At 42.2% G+C, this 23,233-nt stretch overlaps 2 protein-coding genes across 3 annotated transcripts in view; one reads left to right on the top strand and one right to left on the bottom strand.

Moving 5' to 3' along the window:
- The window catches only part of Psmd11 (proteasome 26S subunit, non-ATPase 11), a 37,481-nt gene extending 24,513 nt beyond the window's left edge, over nucleotides 1-12,968 (bottom strand). For both annotated transcript variants that reach the window (XM_048366498.1, XM_048366499.1), the window contains exons 1-3: nucleotides 12,810-12,968; nucleotides 10,175-10,276; nucleotides 1,249-1,373 (exon numbers count right to left, since the gene is read on the bottom strand). In XM_048366498.1, coding sequence (XP_048222455.1) covers nucleotides 1,249-1,373; nucleotides 10,175-10,276; nucleotides 12,810-12,900 — 318 coding nt within the window. In that variant the 5' untranslated portion in view covers nucleotides 12,901-12,968. The remainder of the gene's footprint in view (nucleotides 1-1,248; nucleotides 1,374-10,174; nucleotides 10,277-12,809) is intronic.
- A 2,231-nt stretch (nucleotides 12,969-15,199) lies between these two features.
- On the top strand, nucleotides 15,200-21,981 carry LOC125365850 (structural maintenance of chromosomes protein 3-like). The gene is made up of 3 exons (XM_048366106.1): nucleotides 15,200-15,277; nucleotides 21,113-21,619; nucleotides 21,838-21,981. Exons 1-3 carry the CDS (start codon nucleotides 15,200-15,202, stop codon nucleotides 21,979-21,981), a joined length of 729 nt encoding a protein of 242 aa, XP_048222063.1.
- The last annotated feature ends 1,252 nt before the right edge of the window (nucleotides 21,982-23,233 follow it).

The following is a 23,233-nucleotide window of genomic DNA, read 5'->3' as shown; positions in this document are numbered from 1 at the left end:
CAAGAAACAAGACATAACAAAAGACATGATTCCAAAGTAGAATCTGATGTCTTGAGTTTCTGAAATTCCTTACTGTTTATTCAACTTAGTAGGGTGGCCTTTTGTCTCTTATCTGTGTAATCACATAAGCTATAGAAAACAGTGAGACATATAACCAAATAGCACTTCTAACCTCTGTGTTTATATACTATTTGGTGGCTCATGCCTGTAATACTAGCTACTTAGGAGGCCAAGATAGGAGGATAGCAAACCAATGCCAGCCTGGGCAGAAATGAGACTCTTTTTTTCAAATTAACAAGCATAAAGCCAGAATTTGAGCTGTGGCTCAAGTAGAATGCTAGCATTGAGTACAAAAGCTCAGGAACACTGCCCAGGCCCTGCTTTCAAACTCTAGGAGTAGCACCAAAAAGAAAAAAAAAAAAAGAAGAAGAAGAAAATTTAAAACGAAAGCAGTTACTTATAGAATTGTAACCCCTTTGTACAATAACTTAATAATAAATGAACAAATAAGCAGTTACTGTGTGTTTTTACCCTGGCATCCATGCCAGTGCCTAATGTACAGAAACTATTAAGTACTGAAAAATAAAACTGTAAGGCAAAAACTATTATTCTTACTACGAACAGATTCAAATCACTACCATGTAACTTTATTAAATCTGCCATTCTTTACAGAATTTTTAATTTTGTATATGTCTCTTCTTGAACTATAGAAAATACATCTTTGGGGAAAAAAAAAAGAAAAAAAAAACAGAGGCACTCTTTCAAAACAGCTCAAGATCTACTTTGAACTTGCAAATAACATGAACAGAAACAGAGTCACTTGCGCACACAAGACATAACAGATGGATGTTCACCCGTCAATAAAGGCATGTTCACAGTAAAAAACATGCCAAGAAGGGATGCCATAAGACTCAATTAGCACTATAAGGAGCTCTGTGACACAAGATGAAAGGTACCACAGACACAGAAAACATTACAAAGGTGTGGCAATACAATACCTCAAAGACAAGAATCAGTTTGTGACCCTGTTGTAATGAGGATTCCAGGGACCACTGACAATCTCCACTTACAAAGCAAAGCATGGAACAGACTCAAAGTATCAAATGCCCTGTAACAAAGAGAAACTGACATGATAAGTTCTGAGCTGTCCTCCCAGCTGTCTCTTCTACATAGTACCACAGTGAAGCAGGCAAGTGTGAAATAAACTTTGTTCCCTATTATCTACTTTCTGTCATTAACACTGCTCACCTCCTGCCCAGTAGCTGCTTCCATATCAAGAAACAGATCAAGAAGAGATCGGACCAGGCGAGCTGCTTTAGCCTTGCTGATGGAATTCAAGAAAGGTCGTACATACTTCAGGAGTCCTCCAAGTTCTGTGAGGAAAGTAAGTCAGAAAAGAAAAAGTAAACGTTAATATTGGAGGAAAAAAAAACCCATTTGAAAGACCCATTGCCATAAAAAAATCAGTATTTATATCACTGGAATCAGTTTAAATAAAACTTAGAAGTTTATAGCATTCCAATCAGGTCGGAGAGTAATAAAAATAAGTTAAATAACATAGGCCAAATTTGTATTCTTTCTCATGTGTGTGTGGATGCGCACATACATGTGCATGCGCCAGTACTAGGATTTGAACTCTGTGTCTCACAAACTAGCTTGGCTTTTTCCGCTCAAAACCGGCCTCACCGTCACTTCCAGCTTTTTGTTAGTTAATTGGAGATAAAGTCTCTCTCAAATTTGAGTATCTTAGAACACTGATCCTCAGATCTCAGCCTCATCAGTAACTAGGATTATAGGCGAGAGCCACCAGTGCCAGCCACCAAATTTGTATTCTATTCCCCACTCAACCCCTGGATTACTATAATATAAATGCCCACCAAACACTCAAATCTATGCTTCATCCATCCTATTGAATGATAAATAGTAGTTTTCTAGAATATACAATATTCTGCTCCTGCCCACTTTTTCAGAGACAAGTATGATCTGGTTATAAAAGTTTATTAAAAACAGAACACTTGGGGCTGGGGATATGGCCTAGTGGCAAGAGTGCCTGCCTCTGATACACGAGGCCCTAGGTTCGATTCCCCAGCACCACATATACAGAAAACGGCCAGAAGCGGCGCTGTGGCTCAAGTGGCGGAGTGCTAGCCTTGAGCGGGAAGAAGCCAGGGACAGTGCTCAGGCCCGGAGTCCAAGGCCCAGGACTGGCCAAAAAAAAAAAAAAAAAAAAAAACAGAACACTTTTTATTTCCAAATGTGCCTTAGCAGTGCTCCTTAGCAGAGGTTTTCAAGCGCAGGTTCTATTCTTTCCTTCTCAAAGTACTCGCCAGATCAGCTTTTTAAGCAGCAATGCTTCCTTATCACTCTTCTGAATAAACTTTTCACAAAGAAGTTACAATATTTTGCCCTTCAGGCTTTACAATTCTCTTCAACAATTCCTCAGTATCTGCAAAATCTACCACTTAAACCATGAAAAAGATGTTCCCTCTTTTAGAAGGAAAGCAAAACAAGAATCCCAAGGGAGATGTGTTTGTCAAATTAATAAAAATTGGGAGAATGTTTCAACTAAACAACTAAGGAATTATTTTTGGAATATAGGTTAAAAGTACCTTTGTGCCACTACCCCTTTAATAATCTCCAATTGTAGACTCACTCTCCTGAGATCTCTAATTCAGGACAAGCAAATCTTGCCCTCCTGAGAACAGCAATTCAGTATCCTAAAATGCTCATCTGCCCAAATAGTCAGATGCAAGAAACTGTGTCAAGTATTAAAGGAACCTATACAGAGTGATGAACGTTCATCTTTTGTCCTTCGCTCTTTAGTATTATCTTGGACTCCCTGTATGTGAGACATTTTCCCATTCTGCCCTCTCTCACACTCTCACATAAAGTATATTCCTAGTCTGGTGCTAATGGTCCATTAAGGTCATTTTTGCACAGACAGGTAACTCCCCATCTTCCTATTTTGGTAAAGATTTCAATATAACCTTATACTTATCACAACTAATTTAATCTCCTGCATTGGCAGTAACTGTGAATCTTAATTCTATCCTCTACTGTACTGAGTCATACACAAAAAAAAGCATGGCTACTGAAATGGTTTTAACCATGATGCCAGATGCTGACCGGAAAAATAAGAACAGATTCCCATAAAATGACAATACAAACTTGTCTTCAGGTTGACAAATGAGTCACTTGACATGCTTTGGACAATTATTCCATCTTTTGTAAATTAGCCAACTATATTTGTGCCAGCCTTGAGAGAAAAAGCCAAGTAAGAGCTCAAGGTCTGAAGGTCAAATCCCACTAATGGCACGCGCACACACATGCACATGCATATGCGTGTACACCTGTACATGCACACACACACACACAAACTAAAAAAAAGCCACCCCATCCCACCCACCCCTGCTGAAATCTATAGGTTTTAAAGATGAGTTTGGGATAGTCTGTTCAAAATTAAAGGGCAACCAAATCATCTGTCCCAGAACTTCAATGTTTCAGTTTGTAGTGTCTAGATCTAATGTCTTCATTACTTTTTCATTACCTTTTGCTTATCCTCAGTTTCCTTATATTTTTCCACCCTCCATGATTACATAATTATTCATAGAATAAGTGGCTAGAACTAGTCTTTGGATATTAAAGGAGAGAAATTGTCAGAGCCTAGAGAAATGAACTTATGTAAAGAGACTAGCTGCTCCCTTCTCTCACCTACCTTGGCTTTAATTCTCTCTTTCTGGTGTTATTTCTATCTCTTTCTCTTTGAAAATCATTTTCCTTCCTAGAAAAGGCAGAAGTGAAACATGAGCTAAGTAATCTGCCTTTCTCTCTAGTACCTGCAAGCATTATATTTTCTCTAAGCACTGAATATTATTCTTCTTAACGAGCAGACAAATTATCTTATTGCTAATTTTCAAAATAACTCATGTTCATCTTAGTCTGTTTCATATTCATTCTTAAGGTATATTCCATTTCTTTCTACCTTCATGTGTTCTTCTTTTTAAATTTCTATAAAATCATAGTGACATATTTTTCCCATTCTCACTTATACTATACACAATTACATGACCAGAATCCTTGTTAGAACCTAACAAAATTCAACAGATTTCTTTTAAGATTCTCAGGTTATATAAAATCTACAGGGAGGGGGGAGGGGGGAATGAGGGAGAGGTAAGAAGAAATGTACCATGCCCTAAGGTATTAAACTGTAACCCCTCTGTACATCACTTTGACAATAAAGAAGTAATTATTATTTTTTTTTTTAAATCTACAGATTCTGCCGGGTGCTGGTGGCTCACTCCTGTAATCCTAGCTATTCAGGAGGCTGGGATATGAGGACAGTGGTTCAAAGCCAGCCCTGGCAGAAAGTCTGTCACATTTATCATCTCCAATTAACCACAGAAAACTGGAAGTAGTGCTGTGGCTCAAAGTGGTAGAGTGGTAGCCTTGGGCAGAAGAGCTCAGGGACAGCACCCAGGGACACCCAGAGTTCAAGCCACATGACCAAAAAATAAATTAAAATATACAGATTCTGTGTCTAGGCAACATTTGTGGCTCTACCACTGGAGCCACAGCATCACTTTCAGCTTTTTCTGTTTATGTGGTACTGAGGAATGAACCCAGGGCTTCATGCATGTTAGCCAAGCACTCTACCACTAAGTCACATTCCCAGCCAACACTATTTTCATCATTATCTCACATCAGACTGTTGTCTTATTCATTAATCTCCAAGTGATCGATTTTAGTCAGAGACCTTTATTTATCTTTCTGAGCACAATGCTGAACATATATTAAAAGCATAATAGGGCTGAGGATATAGCCTAGTGGCAAGAGCACTTGCCTCGTATACATGAGGCCCTGGGTTCGATTCCCCAGCACCACATATACAGAAAATGGCCAGAAGTGGCGCTGTGGCTCAAGTGGCAGAGTGCTAGCCTTGAGCAAAAAGAAGCCAGGGACAGTGCTCAGGCCCTGAGTCCAAGGCCCAGGACTGGCAATCAATCAATCAATCAATCAATAAATAAATAAATAAATGCATGATAATGTAAAACTGAAGATAAATGAAATAGATGTGTTTTGTGATCCCAAAGAGTGCAAAAATCAACAGAAATAAACAATATGACCCTCTTAATTATTAATAGCTAAGATAGACAAACGAATATAAAGCCCCAATACTCTGTAAATACTATCTGTACTAAGCACCTACTACCTGTACTCATCAAACTATCTTAGAAAACAATGACAAGTATGCTAGAAAAGTTTTTGAAAACTTATAATTCACCTATTAAATTCCAATAGGAGTTACAAAATAGTAAAGGCAAGGATTTGAGAAAAGAAGCATGAAACTTGGGGCTGGGGATATGGCCTAGTGGCAAGAGTGCTTGCCTCGCATACATGAAACCCTGGGTTCAATTCCCCAGCACCACATATACAGAAAATGGCCAGAAGTGGCGCTGTGGCTCAAGTGGCAGAGTGCTAGCCTTGAGCAAAAAGAAGCCAGGGACAGTGCTCAGATCCTGAGTCCAAGCCCCAGGACTGGCAAAAAAAATAAATAAATAAAGAAGCATGAAACTGGAATTACAAGCAAAAAAATAATATTAAATTATTGAAATGTATATATGGTTCCTAATTATTTGTTCTACCAGCAGGTAACAAGTTAGATATTTCAATGACCAAAACCAAAAAAATCCTAAATCACTTTACTTGACTTTATACTCCTTTTAGGAAAACTGCCACATATACCTGGCATGGACAATTTATCAAAACTGTTTTGGAGCTGGGCAATACTGGTTCATGTTTATTAACTTAGCTATTTACGAGGCTGAGATCTGAGGATCCCAATTCATAGTCAGATCCTGCAGAATAGTCGTAAGATTATAATTTCCAATTAGCCCAAATGTTGGAAGTGGAGCTACGGCTCAAGTGGTAGAACACTTTTTTGCCTCAAGCAGAAAAGCTCAGGGACGGGCTGGGAATATGGCCTAGTGGCAAGAGTGCTTGCCTCATATACATGAAGCCCTGGGTTCGATTCCCCAGCACCACATATATAGAAAACAGCCAGAAGTGGCGCTGTGGCTCAAGTGGCAGAGTGCTAGCCTTGAGTGGGAAGAAGCCAGGGACAGTGCTCAGGCCCTGAGTCCAAGGCCCAGGACCGGCAAAAAAAAAAAAAAGCTCAGGGACAGTACTCGAATTTAAAAGAAAAATAAATAAATAAAATTGGGCTGGGAATATGGCCTAGTGGCAAGAGTGCTCGCCTCATATACATGAAGCCCTGGGTTTGATTCCCTAGCACCACATATATAGAAAATGGCCAGAAGTGGCACTGTGGCTCAAGTGGCAGAGTGCTAGCCTTGAGCAAAAAGAAGCCAGGGACAGTGCTCAGGCCCTGAGTCCAAGGCCCAGGTCTGGCAAAAAAAAACTGATAGGCAAAAGGAATTCATAAACACAATAAATTGGGGGGAGGGGGGATTAACTTAAAATGAAAAACCATCACTTTTCACTGATAAGTGAATAACTATAAGAAAGTGAATAACTGTAAGAAAGCCATAACCATTGTTCCATTCATCCAGAAGCCTAAAAGTGAAACTATCAAGATTCAAATCCTGGTTGGGTTCCACCAAAACTGGTTATTTAAACATTTTTGTGCTTGGTTTCCTTATATGTAATATAGATAATGCTTCAAATGACTCCATAAGCTAAAGCACATGTACTCTTATGAGGAATTAGTTAGTACTCAAAACATATTAGGAATGTACAGCTCTTTTTTTCTTTGCAGTACTGGGTTTTGAACTCAAAATACCCTACCCCACCCTCACCCCCGCAACCTACTTGGCTCTGCTTCCCCATTTGAGCCATGCCTCCAGCTCTGCTTTCTCCTGATTATTTCAGAGATGGAGTTCAACAGACTTTTCTGCCAGACTATCTTTAAACCACAGTTGTTCTCTTAGTTATTTAGAAATCATATTTTAAGCCGGGTGTGGGTGGCTGACGCTGTAATCCTAACTACGCAGGAGGCTGAGATCTGTGGATTGCTGTTTGAAGCCAGCACAAGGAGGAAAGACTCTTATTTCCAATTACCCAAAAAGCCAAAAGTAGACCTGTAACTCAAGTTACAGTGCTAGCCTTGAGGGAAAAAACGAAAAACTCAGGGACAGCACCCAGGTCTTAAGTTCAAGCCCCAGGAGAAGCATGCGCGCGCACGCACACACACACACATCATACTTTAAAAAATAAAAGACTCAAGTTTAGCCTAGTACTGGTGGCTCATGCCTGTAATCCAAGCTACTCAGGGGGCCAAGATGTGAGGATCAAAGCCAGTGTAGGCAGGAAAGTCTGAGACTCTTCTTTCCAATTAACCACCAGAAGTGGCACAGTGGCTAAAGTGTTAAGAGTACTAGCCTTGAGCAAAAGAGTTTAGGGACAGCACGTAAGCCGTAAGTTCAAACCCCACAACAGACAAAAATACTCACATAAATACATTCTTAGAATTTCATGCATATGTATTCAAATTTTTGAGCCAATATTTAATGTTAGTCTTAACTGCAAAAGATGTTAACCTTCAAGAAGCTTTTCTGGATGGCCTGTACTCTGAACTCAGGAAACAACAAATGCTGGAGGGGCTGTGGGGAAAGAGGAACCCTTCTCCATTGTTGGTGGGAGTGCAAATTAGTACAACCACTTTGAAAAACAGTATGGAGGTTTCTCAAAAAGCTCAATATAGACCTACCCTATGACCCAGCCATACCACTCCTAGGCATCTATCCTAAACAGCAAAACCCAAGATATCAAAAAGACATTTGTACTTCCATGTTTATCGCGGCACAATTCACAATAGCCAAAATATGGAACAACCCAGATGCCCCTCCACAGACGAATGGATCCAAAAAATATGGTACTTATACACAATGGAATACTACATAGCGATTAGGAATGGTGAAATATTGTTGTTCGCAGGGAAATGGTCAAAACTCGAACAAATAATGTTGAGTGAGACAAGCCTAGAACACAGAAAACAAAGGGGCATGATCTCCCTGATATATGACTGTTAACAAAGGGAGACGGAGAGACAGTAGAGACCAAGTCTGTGAATACTGTATATGTTCTTGATACATTGTATATTGCATATATGTCTACCTGACCTAGACAAGGGACAGAAAAACAGGTCGTAAGATATCACAAGAAAGGTACACACTGCCCTACTATGTAACTGCACCCTCTTTGCACAACACCTTGTAAAAAAATTTATGTTCAATTAATAAAAAATTTAAAAAAAGAAGCTTTTCTGGGGCTGGGAATATGGCCTAGTGGTAGAGTGCTTGCCTCGTATACATGAAGCCCTAGGTTTGATTCCTCAGCACCACATATATAGAAAAAGCCACAAGTGGTGCTGAGGCTCAAGTGGTAGAGTGCTAGCCTTGAACAAAAAAGAAGTCAGGGACAGTCTAAGCCCCAGAACAAAAAAAAAAAGATGGGAAAGGAAGGAAAAGCATGCAATTTTTGTCTCCAGCATTTGGGGAGTGGTAGTCATGGGTTTTGGTGCTCTGGGGTATAAGGAACTGTGTAAAAAAAAAAAAAAGTTTTTCTAAGTTACCCATCATTCTCTTAAATAAGTACATAATTTGAAGGAAAGTGATTCATGACGAGGTCACTTACCAGAACTTAATCCATTCTAATCAAATAAACTTTAAACTTGTTTTAGAGTTGACAAATATCACCCACTTTAATGTTAAGCCAACTTCTCCTGAATACTATTACTTATTAGTCAAAGATCCTTCCTGGTCAACAGTACTTTCCTCATTCCAAGAACACACCCATCATCAGAGTATCATGTCAAGTCTAGCTAGCCAATGTAATCAAACATTCAGTTACAAGTAGAATGTCTAAGCAAGGGGCTGGGAATATGGCCTAGTGGCAAGAGTGCTTGGCTCGTATACATGAGGCCCTGGGTTCGATTCCTCAGCACCACATATACAGAAAATGGCCAGAAGTGGCGCTGTGGCTCAAGTGGCAGAGTACTAGCCTTGAGCAAAAAAGAAGCCAGGGACAGTGCTCAGACCCTGAGTTCACGGCCTAGGACTGGCAAAAAAAAAAAAAAAAAAAAGAATGTCTAAGCAAGCATATGCACAAAATCACAGCTACCATTGGATCAATCTTGGGAAGTCACCATTTAATGTCTTACTCATTCTGTATCAGAAAAAAATAACAGTGAGTCATTTGGATATAAAATCCAGTCATTTTCACATGAGAGACCTAAAGTCACTATCCTTGAATATATCAAGTAATACTCAGTAAATGATAGAAGACTACTGTCTTCCTATATAAAGAAATACTGAGAATTCAAAACCCAGAAACAAATCGGATAACTATATCCCAACAAAAACAGTATTTTCCCTCACTTTTGGAATAAAATTCTATCACTAAAGAACTAAGTTTAGGCTTGAAAAGGTGGCTTAGAAGTAGAGTGCTTGCCTCACTCACATGAAGCCCTGAGTTCAATTCCTCAATACCACATAAATAGAAAAAGCTGGAAGTGACACTGTGGCTCAAGTGGTAGAGTGCTAGCTTTGAGCAAAAGAAGCTCAGGGACAGTGTCCAGGCCCTGAGTTCAAGCCCCAGGACTAGTAAAACAAAACAAACAAACAAACAAAAATAACCAGCAAAATGCAGGGCTAGAAGCACGGCTCAAGTAGAACTTCTGTTTAGCAAGAACTAAGTTCTGAGTTCAAACCCCAGTAGCATTCAAAAAAGAAAAGAACTACGTTTAACCAGGCTCCAGTAGTTCACATTTATCAATCTAACTACCTGGGAGGCTAAGATTGGAGGCTAGCCCAGAGTAAAAACTCAAGAGACCTCGGCCAAGAGCTGGGCTCCCTGACCCTTACCCAGTAAAAAAAGTGCTGCAAGTAAAGCTTGGTGGTAGAGAGTTTGCAAGGAAGCACTTGCCCTTGAGTTCAAACTACAGGACAGGCCAAAACAACAGCAGTGACCAAAAAATAAAATAAAAAAGCAAAATATTTAAAGACCATTTACTTTCTGCTGAAGTTTAACAGGCTGCCACAAAAATAAAACTGAATTATACCCAAATGAATTGACTGTATAGATAAAATTCCATGTTCCTTTCCTCCAACAACAACAACAACAACAAAAAACTCCATCTGTCTTTCATGGCACTTACCAGCAGCTTGTCCAGTCTTCGCCAGGAGAGACCCCAGTTCAAGGATACTCTGCTCTTTGACCTGCACTGCCTCCTCATCATTTTCCTGAATATCACGTTTCACTGTGGGAGAAAAATTAAAACTTTCTTAAAATTCAAATAAAAAAAAAACTTAGGTGAGAGAAAATTCACCCTTACCAGACAGACTCATTATGAACTCAATCATGTTTACCAAAAGACAAATTCTAGAGCCTAAAATCCAACACCACCCCCAAAAAAAACCTCCAAATAAGAAAATGAATGATCATATATTCCATGTAAATCAGATAAGTGATAGATTGCCCTCTCTGATTTTAAGAGTGCCTTATAATTCTATCCATTAGAAAGAATTTCCCTTACCCACAGAAACCGAGTTTTCTGCTGTGGTCACTGGGTTAAAGCAAAATTGAAACAATTCCTTCATATCTATGGTACATAATGTTTACATGAAGAAGCATAAAACATGCCTATGCATTTACCTGCCACAAACTAAAATCAAATGACCAAGTTATTGGTAACAAGAAAAAGTCTTTTCAATAAGGTCTGTGGAAGCTAAGCTTTAAGCTGACGGTGTGTAAGGAATAACTAGTTTGATAAAGCCATACTAGAAAAACAACTCCATCAAAGCTTCAGTGATGGGCTGGGAATGTGGCTTAGTGGTAGAGGGCTTGCCTAGCATGCATGAAGCCCTGGGTTTGATCCCTCAGCACCACATACACTGAAAAAGCAGGAAGTGGAGCTGTGACTCAAATGGTACAGTGCTACCCTTGAGCAAAAAGAAGCCAGGGACAGTGCTCAGGCCCTGAGTTAAAACCTGGGACTGGCAGAAAAAGAAAAAAAAGCTTCAGTGATTCTGAGCATTTACACTTATGAGAGACTACTGCTTTATAATGGACTCAGAACTGGTCAAAATAACTTTATGCTATCTGTCCCATTTCCAACAGTAAATAATTACTCAAATACTTGACCATCAAATAGCCTCTCTAAGTTTGTAGTGTTAATTTCAGTGATCATTACTAGTTGCCACTTTGCTTACAAAAGCATCATGACTAGACAAAAACCAAGACTTTGATACTCCATAATGAAGTCTGGAAAAGTAAGTCTGTCAAGCACCCTGACTCAAGCTACTCCAACAAGAAAGCTTTCAGGGAACTCTCTGCTAGTATAGTGGACACGCAGAAATACTCTAATGGTAATGTTTGTCATAATATCAACTTTCTGAAATACAAAATATTAGACACTAACCACAAAATAAAACTGTCATGCTCCTCACATTAGTTCTAAACATTAGTGTGTAACACTAGTTGTAACAGTGAATGAGGCAACACTGGTTCTGTATAATTGACTTAAGATCAGCACTTCAAAGTGAGACATCCTTTGCCAATAGATGTATCTTGACCTCCACATATCCTCTCCTCTAGTATTCCCAAAGGTAAGATTTTCTCATTGCCCTTTCTCCATCCAAGTCTGAAGCACCAAAACTCAACAACTTACAAAGTCAACATAAACATAACATCCTGGAAGTCGCACATACACGTGCATTCTCATACTACTTGTTGATCCAATTCGAATCTTCTCAAGCTACATTAAAAAGATCACATTACTACAAATGCAAAGAAGAGGAAGCCCAAAGCCCTAAGTAAAACCTTCACAAGTGAACATTAAAAGCCTCTCTGTCATCATAAAATTATTTCTGTTCACACCTGAATTCCACTAGAAAGCAATTGACTGGGGCTTCCACTTCAACTTTCCTGTTGAGTGCATGTGTAAAGATAATCAAACCACAGTGTTAAGAAAAAAATTCTTCCTCTCCGGCACTGTGCAGCCCTCCCTCCGGTTGCGAAGAGTTCCCAGAACTCTGTGGCTTGACAACTAACTCCCTGAACTAACTTCCAACGCTCCAGGGGAGACAAGGAGGCTTAGTCACCTCCTCCAGCCCGGAGGTCCCACCCGACACTTCACCCTTACACTCCACACGGGACAGAGGGGCATTCCCACCACCTCTTCAACCAAATGCCAATGTGGGGTGTGTGTGTCACCCCTGCATTTCCCACATCCAGAAAGAGGCCCTCGTTTCCGGGAGCCTTCCGCTGGGGGCTAGAAAGAAGTAAGACAGCTCCCGGAGTCCCGTGGAAGAAAACTCCAGGAGAAGCGCTCGCGCTCCCACCCCAGCAACCTGTGCTGATAACAACGGCGGGAAATGCCCATGCCGGGGACCCGCTCACCCCGGCCTTTCGGCACCGCACTCTCAGCCCAGTTTAGGACCGGCCCGCCGACCAGCACATCTCCGGGTCCCCGGCCAGCTCGCGCGGGCCAGAGCGGGGACCAAGCCGAGGAGACCTAGGGGCCCGCTGGGCCCTCTTGCCCACCCCGCGGTGCATCCACCGTGAGTCAGCAGCCAGCAGGTGGACGCGCGGGCTGCCCCGGGGCTTCCCGCCCGACTGGGACCCCGGGACCTCCCGGGAACCCCGAGCGGCCTGCGCCCCCGGCCCGGCCCCCTCACACACAGTGAGTCAGCAGCACCCGAGCCGGCTAGCCCGGCCCCTTTCCGCTGCCGCCGGCCGACACTGGCCGAGTCAGGCCGGCGGAGCCGCGGGGATGGCGCGGAGCCCTTTACCGATGGAGTGGAGGATGTCGATGGAGGCCTCCCGGTCGGTGCTGAGTAGAGACTGGGCTCTCTGGAACTCCACCACCGCTGCCGCCGCCATCTTACCGCTCTCACACCGTCTCCGGCCGCGGCCGCCGACGCCGGAAACACACACCCGGAAGGCCCGCCCTCGCGTCCCTCCCCGCCTCCCCGGGACCTCCCGCCTCCCGCCCAGCGGACTCTGGGAGTTGTAGTCTCTCCTGGAGGAGGAGCCCGTGAGGGATGAGAGCGGGGACGCCCCGCTGGTGGGCTGACAAGTTCCAGAGCACTGCTTCGCCGGACCCGACTGAGAGAGAAGAAAGAGGCGGAGCCTAGGTTAGTCACCGCGAAAGGGACCTCAAACCCAGGGAAGAGCTTTTTTGAGCAGATGGCTAAGTATTCTGCTGGGCCTTCCTTGTAGTGTCCGTGTTTAGCTGTGCATTCCGAGGCACAGAAGATCTTACTAGTTGCCCCACACAGGCAACACTCAAAATGCATCCAAGAATCTTTATAATTTGTTTCACACACACGCCCTTTCCACGTTTGAATTCCACGGTGACAAACAAGTACCCTTCCGAAACACCCCATTCGAACTTTGGACAGAGATGCATGTTATAAGCGGAAAGTCATCTTCAGCCCATTCATGCAATACTTGAGGCAGGCAACGACAATATGGGGGGGGGGGGGCTGAACTCAGGAATGATGAGCTTGGTAGGCAATTCCTCTGCCAGTTGCACCACATCTCCAGCCCAATAATATTGAGTTTCAAAAAAAAAAAAAGGTCTCAGCTGGGCTGGGAATATGGCCTACTGGTAAAGTGCTCATCTCCTATACATGAAGCCCTGGGTTCGATTCCTCAGCACCACATATATAGAAAAAGCCAGAAGTGGCACTGTGACTCAAGTGGCCGAGGGCTAGCCTTGAGCCAAAAGAAGCCAGGGACAGTGCTCAGGCCCTGAGTTCAAGCCCCAGGACTCACAACAAAAACAAAACAAAAAGTCTCACCTATGCTTCTTCAAATAAAACCAATTTTTCTTCCTGTACCTCCAGAATATGCTGCTTTAGTGAACAGCTTTAGCTTGTATTTCAGTTTTATTGCCCCTGTTTTATTCATTTCTGCTTTGGGGTTTAATCCTCTCCCACTTCACTTCCACTAGATAATTTGTACAGCCTCAACAATATAATCAGGTATCTGGTAAAGATGTCAAATGGAAGGGGGAAATAAAATGCTATATGGCCAGTGAGAGTTAAACTTAAGGACATTGCCAAACCTGTAAAAAAAGAAGATCTTTATCTGGGTGACAACTGAGAAATGGAAATACTACTCTATAAAAGGACTTCGAAACGGGACCCATATTGCACTCCTCTGTGACAGGATGAAGCAATTAGTGTATTTATCTCCTTTATCCTCCCAAAAATGTTTGTGGGAGATGGTCTTATTTATTACCCTTTAATATGAGAAGAAAGTGAGTTGGGTTAAGTGATTTAGTGAAGCTCATATAGGAACAGACAAAAAAAAAAGTGAATGTGTTCCTAAGTCTTGGATGTGTTCAAGTCAAAAGTGGATAATGGGGCTGGGAATATGGCCTAGTGGTAAAGTGCTCACCTCACATACATGAAGGCTTGAGATCGATTCCTCAGTACCATGTATACAGAAAAACAATCCAGAAGTGGCACTGTGGCTCAAGTGGTAGAATGCTAGCCTTGAGCAAAAAGAAGCCAGGGACAGTGCTCAGGCCCTGAGTCCATGCCCCAGGACTGGCAACAAAAACAAAACAAATAAAACAAAAGGTGGATAATGTCTCATCAGGTTGTTGTAAAAGAGACTCCTGACTTTTTTGAGAAATTAGACTGAAAGACTTCTAAATTATCTCAACTCTGAGATTCGATAAATCTCAGTGCAAAACCTTTTTTGTTCAAAAAAAGGGGCGGGGGGAATTTCTCGTTTCCAACTTATTGACTATCTGTTGGACAAAAGAAGTGCTATTTGGGGGGCTGGGGATATAGCCTAGTGGCAAGAGTGCCTGCCTCGGATACACGAGGCCCTAGGTTCGATTCCCCAGCACCACATATACAGAAAACGGCCAGAAGTGTCGCTGTGGCTCAAGTGGCAGAGTACTAGCCTTGAGCGGGAAGAAGCCAGGGACAGTGCTCAGGCCCTGAGTCCAAGGCCCAGGACTGGCCAAAAAACAAAAAAACAAACAAAAGAAGTGCTATTTGGGGCATACTTTTTGAAGGGCATATTCTGTCTCCAGCTACTACTTCATTCTCTCTCTACTTCCTTGCTACCCTGAGGTAAAGACCTTTCCTCTATCAGAGAGAGGAAAGGTACATCAAGTGTACCTCTCCTATCACTGGTCCAAAACCAGAGCCAAATGACCATGGAAACTTCTGAAACCATGTGCCAAAATAAAATTAAGTTGATTTTATCAGGTATTTGGGGCAATGATGAAAAACTAGTACAGGAAACATCTCAGTAGAGCTACTTACCAGAACAAGGAGACACAGTAATTAGAGACTGAAATGTGAATTTTAAGAGGCCATCTGTGAAAGAGGATCTTTTGTTATCCCAGCTCTCTAGAGGCTAAGGTAGGGTAATATCAAGTTCAAAACCAATCGGGGGGGTTGGGAATATGGCCTAGTGGCAAGAGTGCTTGCCTCATATACATGAAGCCCTCGGTTCGATTCCCCAGCACCACATATATAGAAAACAGCCAGAAGTGGCGCCGTGGCTCAAGCGGCAGAATGCTAGCCTTGAGCAAAGGGAAACCAGGGACAGTGCTCAGGCCCTGAGTCCAAGGCCTGGACTGGCAAAAAAAAAAAAAAAAAAAAAAAACCAATCTGGGATACATGACCAAAAATCAAAATCGCTCACACACACCCCTTCCCCCTCTCTCCCCTTTCTCTCCCTCTCCCTTTTCTCACCTCTCATCCCTCTCCCTCTTCCCTTGTCTCTCCCTTCTCCCTCTTTCCTCTCCTCTTCCCTCCCCTCCCTTTCGTCCCCCACCCCGACTATTAAACCCAGGGTCTTGCAATTGCTACGTAATTACTCTAACATTTGAGCTACATCCCTGGCTCTCCTGTTTTTATATGTTGTTTTTGAGATAGACACTTGATACGCACAAACTGGCCTGCTACCAGCTCTCTAGTAGCTGGGATTACAGGCATGAACCACCATGGACAGCCTGAGATCCTGTCTCAAAAGATAAGCTGGACAACATTGGCTCATGCCAATAATCCTAGCTACTCAGGAGGCTGACACCTACCAGACCAAGATTCAAAGCCAATGAGGACATTAAAGTCTACGAGATTCCATATCCAATTAGCCAACAAAAAAAAATCAAACTGGAAGCATGGCTTAAGTGGTAGAACACCAGCCATGAGCAAGAAAATGGAGCAAGAGTTTGAGTTCCATCTCCAGTACCAGAGCACAAGTGTGTGTTAACAATGTATACACACACAGCCCAAAGATAGACAAATAAATAGATGAGTATCAATTGAGTGGCTGATTTAGGATTTTCCCCAAGGTGTCATCCAGGGAAAATCCTATAGCATAGATATACTTTGTACCTCCATGAAATCTCTCAATATATTGAAGTCAATGTAGGCTAGAAAACTACCATAGGGCTGGGAATGTGGCTTAGTGGGTAGAGTGCTTGCCTAGCATGCATAAGGCACTATGTTTGATTTCCACAATAACACATACATTTCAAATATTTTTTAAAGAATAGGAAAATGCAGGGCTGGGGATATGGCCTAGTGGCAAGAGTGCTTGCCTCGTATACATGAGGCCCTGGGTTCGATTCCCCAGCACCACATATACAGAAAATGGCCAGAAGTGGCACTGTGGCTCAAGTGGCAGAGTGCTAGCCTTGAGTAAGTAGAAGCCAGGGACAGTGCTCAGGCCCTGAGTCCAAGCCCCAGGACTGGCAAAAAAAAAAAAAAAAATAGGAAAATGCATAAATAAAAGATAGAGGTCTGGGAATATAGCCTAGTGGCAAGAGTGCTTGTCTCATATACATGAAGCCCTGGGTTCGATTCCTCAGCACCACATATATAGAAAATGGCCAGAAGTGGCACTATGGCTTAAGTGGCAGAGTGCTAGCCTTGATCAAAAAGAAGCTAGGGACAGCCCTCAGGCCCTGAGTCCAAGGCCCAGTACTGGCAATAAATAAATAAATAAATAAATAAAAATAAAAGATAGAAATTTAATTCTCACAGGTCTGGAAGCTGGGAGATCTAAGACCAATAAACTGTTTAGTGAGGGCCCATTTCCTTCTGCACAAATGGTTATTGTTCCTTTTACCTTCATTCAGTAGAAGAAGAAAGGCAGCTCTCTGGGCACCTTCTAAAAGACTACTAATCCCATTCATGAATGCTCTGCCTTTGTGATCTACTCACCTTTCAAAGGGTCACATCCTAATATCATCACATTGGTGACTCATCAAGCAGGGCACTGGTGGCTCATGCCTATAATCTTACCCAATGAAGACTGAGATCCAGGGGATTATGGTTTAAAGCCAGCCCAGACAAGCAAATGTTCAATAAAATAGTTATTAAAATTATTATTATTGTGGCTGGGAATATGGCCTAGTGGCAAGAGTGCTTGCCTCGTATACATGAAGCCCTTGGTTCGATTCCTCAGCACCACATATATAGAAAACGGCCAGAAGTGGCACTGTGGCTCAAGTGGCAGAGTGCTAGCCTTGAGCAAAAAGAAGCCAGGTACAGTGCTCAGGCCCTGAGTCCAAGGCCCATGACTGGCAAAAAAAAAAACCTTATTATTATTTATTAAATTAGCCGATTAACACTGACCACTTCCTCAGAGGAAGCTAGATTAAAGGGCCAGATTTTTTTTTTTGCCAGTGCTGGGGCTTGGACTCAGGGCCTGAGCACTGTCCCTGGCTTCTTTTTGCTCAAGGCTAGCACTCTGCCACTTGAGCCACAGTGCCACTTCTGGCCTTTTCTATATATGTGGTGCTGAGGAATCCAACCCAGGGCTTCATGTATATGAGGCAAGAGGCAAGCACTCTTGCCACTAGTTCCCAGCCCCCAAACAGATTTACAGATTTTTAATTGGGGGTTTCCATAGTAATTGAATGACAGTCAATTGTCAGTTCTATTTACATCTTAGGCTTCCTCACAGTCTTGTCTCCCTTTCCTTCCTGTCACACTTCTATCTCCATAGCACACATCCCCCCTGCCCCCAAACACTGGATACCTCTAATATCTCCTATGCTACCCTAAAAGAGGAAGAAAACACACACACACACACACACACACACACACACACACACACGGAAAAATGTATCATTATTGAAACCCTTCTCTCAAATACTGCCAACCTGTCTGTCCTATGCTGTCCAGATATCTGATTGTGTTTGTTAGATTTCATTGTGGTTCTTCTTTACTGGAAGTGTGATAAACTTGTCCTTGGCTGAAAATATCTTTACTATCATTGAGGATAGTTCAGCTGACTATAAAATTCTTACCCTAAGACTTATTCTCACTCTGAATTTTAAGTAAAGATGAGTGCCTTGTCTAAATTTCTTCAATACTCAGAGTACTAGAGTTGCCCTTAGTCCCAGCTATACAAACAAGTAAGAGCATGTAGCCCTGAGTTCAAGTCCCAGTACCAGCATACCCATACATACACAAAAAATAGATACATGGCTGGAAATGTGGCTTAGTGGTAGAGTGCTTGTCTAGTATGCATGAAGCCCTGGGTTCAATTCCTCAGTAAGACATAAATAGAAAAAGCCGGAAATGGCCTTGTGGCTTCAGTGGTAGAGTACTATCCTTGAGCAAAAGAAGCTCAGGAACAGTGCCTAGGCCCTGAGTTCAATCTCTAGGACTGGCAAAAAAAAAAAAAAAAAAAATAGGTACAGTGAATCAGTACAAGGCTCTAAGAAAATGATATTTAAGCGAAGACCTGAACAAGAATTAAGAACTCTACTGCTGGGGCTGGGGAAATGGCCTAGTGGCAAGAGTGCCTGCCTCATATACACGAGGTCCTGGGTTCGATTCCCCACCATCACATATACAGAAAATGGCCAGAAGTGGCGCTGTGGCTCAAGTGGCAGAGTGCTAGCCTTGAGCAAGAAGAAGCCAGGGACAGTGCTCAGGCCCTGAGTCCAAGCCCCAGGACTGGCAAAAAAAAGAACTCTACTGTTTCAAAATGCATTTTTTAAATTATGTCATTCATAGCCTGATCACTTCAACACCATTTGGAGCCAATAGTGATAATATTCACAGGCTTTTCTGTTCTTTACCCCAAGGGCTTCCATTTTTTGTTATGTTATTTGTTTCATGCACTTCAAACACTTCCACCCCTGAGAGTTGTGATGTTATTTCTTTTCATTTTTTTCAGATCTAATAACAGCAAAAACCTGCCAATTACTAATATTACTAAAATTACACTTTGGATGCAAAGGACTAAGTTATGCACATAAATTAATCATTCTTTCCATAAATAGTGGCAAGAAGGACTGTCTACGCTGAATGTACTAATGTATCACTCAGGTTTCTCAGGAATTTTAACTGTGAGAAATAAGACTTCCAAAAATCTATCACATTGGCTATGTAAATTGTGAAACAATTTCAAAATAGCAAAAAAAAAAAAAGCAAAAAAAAAGTTTATTCTTTGTAACCAAAAATATACAAAGAATTAAACGTCATCGCTACCTATCATTACTACATCCATAATCTGAATCAAATGCCTACTTTTTTATTTTTATGTTTTTTGCCAGTCCTGGGGCTTGGACTCAGCCTGAGCACTGTCCCTGGCTTCTTTTTGCCTAAGGCTAGCACTCTGCCCACTTGAGCCACAGCGCTACTTCTGGCTTTTTCTATATATGTGGTGCTGAGGAATTGAACCTAAGGCTTCATGTATACAAGGCAAGCACTCTTGCCACTAGGCCATATTCCCAGCCCCTACCTTTTTTCTTTTTTTCATACTTGTAGTACTGGTTGTAAATCTCAAAGTAATCTGTATTACTTGAGATCAACGTCCTCATTTTATTTGTGGTTTCCCAAGAGCTAGTACAAAATTTACTCTATATATAGTCATCCATTTAAAACCCTTCAGATATGAGTGAAATAATGTACCTTAGAAATCATATACTAGATTATTACCATAATAGCACCAGAGAACTATTGGCCAACATCTGTTACTGACATATATAAACCAAAGTATTCGAGGAGCACCATGGATCACCTCAGTAATCCTAATTACTTGTCAGGAGGCTGACCCAGAGGATTCCAATGTGAAGCCAGCCCAAGCAGAAAAGTTCAAGAAATTCACCTCCAAGTAACCAGCAAAAAATCAAGCAAGGGGCTGGGGATATGGCCTAGTGGCAAGAGTGCTTGCCTTGTATACATGAGGCTCTGGGTTCGATTCCCCAGCACCACATATACAGAAAATGGCCAGAAGTGGCGCTGTGGCTCAAGTGGCAGAGTGCTAGCCTTGAGCAAAAAGAAGCCAGGGACAGTGCTCAGGCCCTGAATCCAAGCCCCAGGACTGGCAAAAAAAAAAAAAAAAAAAAAAAAAAAAAAAATCAAGCAAGAATGCAAGGTTGGGAATTCAAACAGAATGGAGGGAAAATGAATTACTTCAGGACAGATCATATATACGCCAAGTTGATCCATGTTTAGACTTCACCTGGCATTTCTACTTTTTATATTATTATTTTAATGCGGGAACTGGACTTGAACTCTGCCTGGGCAGTGTACCTGAGCTTGCTAAGTCAAGGTTAGTGCTCTACCCTTGAGCCACAGCTCCATTTCTGAGATTTTTTTGTTGGTAAATTGGAGATGAGTCTCCTGGGCTTTCCTGCCTAGACTAACTTTGAACCTTGATCCTCTTATCTCAGCCTCTTCTGTTGCTAGAATTATAGGCTTGAGCCACCAAAACCCAGCCTACTTTTGGGGACCAGATTTTGCTAGGTATCCTGTTACGTCTCAAACTTGCTGTTACTGTAAGCCCAGGGTAGTACAAAACTTCATTATCTCCCTGCCTCTTGGCCTCCAGAATGGTAGGACTACAGATATGAGCCACCATGCCTGATACTTTAACGTTGTGACTATGTATTTATTCATAAATTTGTGAATAGCCTATTGTAGATTCTGGGAAAAGAGCAAGAAACAGAAAAAAGGCTCCACCTTCAGGAAGCTTAAGACTAGGTGAGGAAGAAAACAATAAGCTAGAAAATTGCATGGTACTAGTGGCCTTGGAATGTGGCTTAGTGGTAGAGAGCCTGCCTAACATGCATGAAGCTCTGGTTTCAATTCCTCAGTACCACAGTAAAAGTTGGACGTGTTTGGATAGAGGGTACAAATCCATTATGGAACTGATCTATGTACTTGAACTTCGAAAATATGAGGCTATTCAGTTAACTTTTAAACAGGTATCAAAGAACTTCAGTGAAGTATTCCAGAAGCTTGTTCCTGGTGGCAAAGCTACTTTGGTGATGAAGAAAGGCGACGTGGAGGGCAGCCAGTCCCAGGACGAAGGAGAAGGGAGCAGGGAAAGCGACAGGGGCTCCGGGTCACAGAGCAGTGTCCCGTCAGTCGACCAGTTCACCAGAGTTGGCATTAGGGTGTCCTTCACAGGAAAACAAGGAGAAATGAGGGAGATGCACCAGCTTTCCGGGGGGCAGAAATTCTTGGTGGCTCCTGCTCTGATTTTTGCCATTCAGAAGTGTGACCCAGCTCCTTTCTACTTGTTCGACGAGATCGACCAGGCTCTGGATGCGCAGCACAGGAAGGCCATATCAAATATGATTTTGGGGGCTGGGGATATGGCCTAGTGGCAAGAGAGCTTGCCTCCTATACATGAGGCCCTGGGTTCGATTCCCCAGCACCACATATACAGAAAACGGCCAGAAGTGGCGCTGTGGCTCAAGTGGCAGAGTGCTAGCCTTGAGCAAAAAGAAGCCAGGGACAGTGCTCAGGCCCTGAGTCCAAGGCCCAGGACTGGCCAAAAAGATATATGATTTTGGAACTTGCTGTACATGCTCAGTTCATAACAACTACTTTTCGGCCTGAACTACTCGAATCAACTGACAAATTCTATGGTGTAAAATTCAGAAACAAGGTTAGCCACATTGACGTGATTACAGAGATGGCCAAGGACGGCTGCGCACGCTTCCGCGGACGTGCATAGTTTCATGGCTCTTGTGCCCGGGAACTGTACATTTAAACCTAATATTTAGTCATGATTGCTCATTTTTAGATTTAGAATGTACACAGTCCTTTTATATTTCTGTCTTTGTATTTTATAAAATACTCTAATGTGGCATTTTTACCTCGAGTTTGACTTATTCTCCTCATGGCATTTTGTAAACTATCATCCTCCTATGTTAAATCTTGTCAAAACATCCTAAAATCCTATTCTTTCTTAATTATTTTACCAACTATCATACCTCTTTTTATAGCTACAAATAAATAATTGGTTTTATGACAAAAAAAAAAGCTGGATGTGGCACTGTGACTCAAGTGGTAGAGTGCAAGCTTTGAGCAAAAGAAGCTCAAAGTGCTCAGGCCCCAAGTTCAAGCCCCAGGACTAGCAAAAAAAAAAAAAAGGTATAAATGCTCTCAAAAATGTGTCAGAGTAGTTTTTCCCTAGGATGACATTAGGGTTGATCTAAGAAAACTCATGTTAAATTGAAGGAAGTACAGAAAAAACTTCATATTTTGACAATGGAGAAATTTGAAGTAAGGCGGGATGAATTCTCACATTCCTAGAATAAATCCTTGTCGGTTGTGTATAACTGTGGCTCATTGCTAAATTTGTAAGCATCTTTTCTTTATATTCAGGATTTTTTTTTTTTTTTTGGTGGGGGGAAATCAGTCATGTGGCTAGCACTGGGCCTGTGTGCTGTCCCTGAACTGTTCAGCTAGGGCTAAGGGCTCTACCACTTAAGCCAGAGCACCACTTCCAGTTTTTCTGAGTGGTTTATTGGAGGTAAGAATCTCAGACTTAGGGGTTGGGGATTTAGCTCAGTGGAAGAGCGCCTGCCTGGCGAGCTCAAGGCCCCGAGTTCAGTCCTTAGCTCTGGGGAAAAAAAAAAACTCAGACTTTTCTGCTCAGCTAGGACTACAGGTATCGGCCAACAGCCCAGCACATGGAATTGGTTTCTTTTTCTTTGGCCAGTCCAGGGCCTTGAACTCAAGGCCTGAGCACTGTCCCGGGCTTCTTTTTGCTCAAGGCTAGCACTCTACCACTTGAGCCAAAGCGCCACTTGTGGCTTTTTCTATGGATATGGTGCTGAGGAATTGAACCCAGGGCTTCATGTATACAAAGCAAGGGCTCTACCACCAGGCCATATTCTTAGCCCGAAATGTTTCTAGTATCCTTTTTTTTTTTTTAAGTATTAGTAAGCTAATTTTTCTTCAATTTCCTATACCAACTGTGA

Source organism: Perognathus longimembris, chromosome 17 (assembly GCF_023159225.1).
Source record: "Perognathus longimembris pacificus isolate PPM17 chromosome 17, ASM2315922v1, whole genome shotgun sequence".
NCBI classification, from domain to species: domain Eukaryota; kingdom Metazoa; phylum Chordata; class Mammalia; order Rodentia; family Heteromyidae; genus Perognathus; species Perognathus longimembris.
This window is presented reverse-complemented; position numbering and strand designations above follow the sequence as displayed.

What these genes read in the sequence shown, in the direction of transcription:
- LOC125365850 (XM_048366106.1), top strand. Translation starts at nt 15,200, where the DNA reads ATGGAAACTTCTGAAACCATGTGCCAAAATAAAATTAAGTTGATTTTA. An exon ending in GGGGCAATGATGAAAAACTA is followed by an intron (nt 15,278 to 21,112) that starts GTACAGGAAACA and finishes TCAATTCCTCAG; the next exon opens with TACCACAGTAAAAGTTGGAC. An exon ending in TTTTGGGGGCTGGGGATATG is followed by an intron (nt 21,620 to 21,837) that starts GCCTAGTGGCAA and finishes GTACATGCTCAG; the next exon opens with TTCATAACAACTACTTTTCG.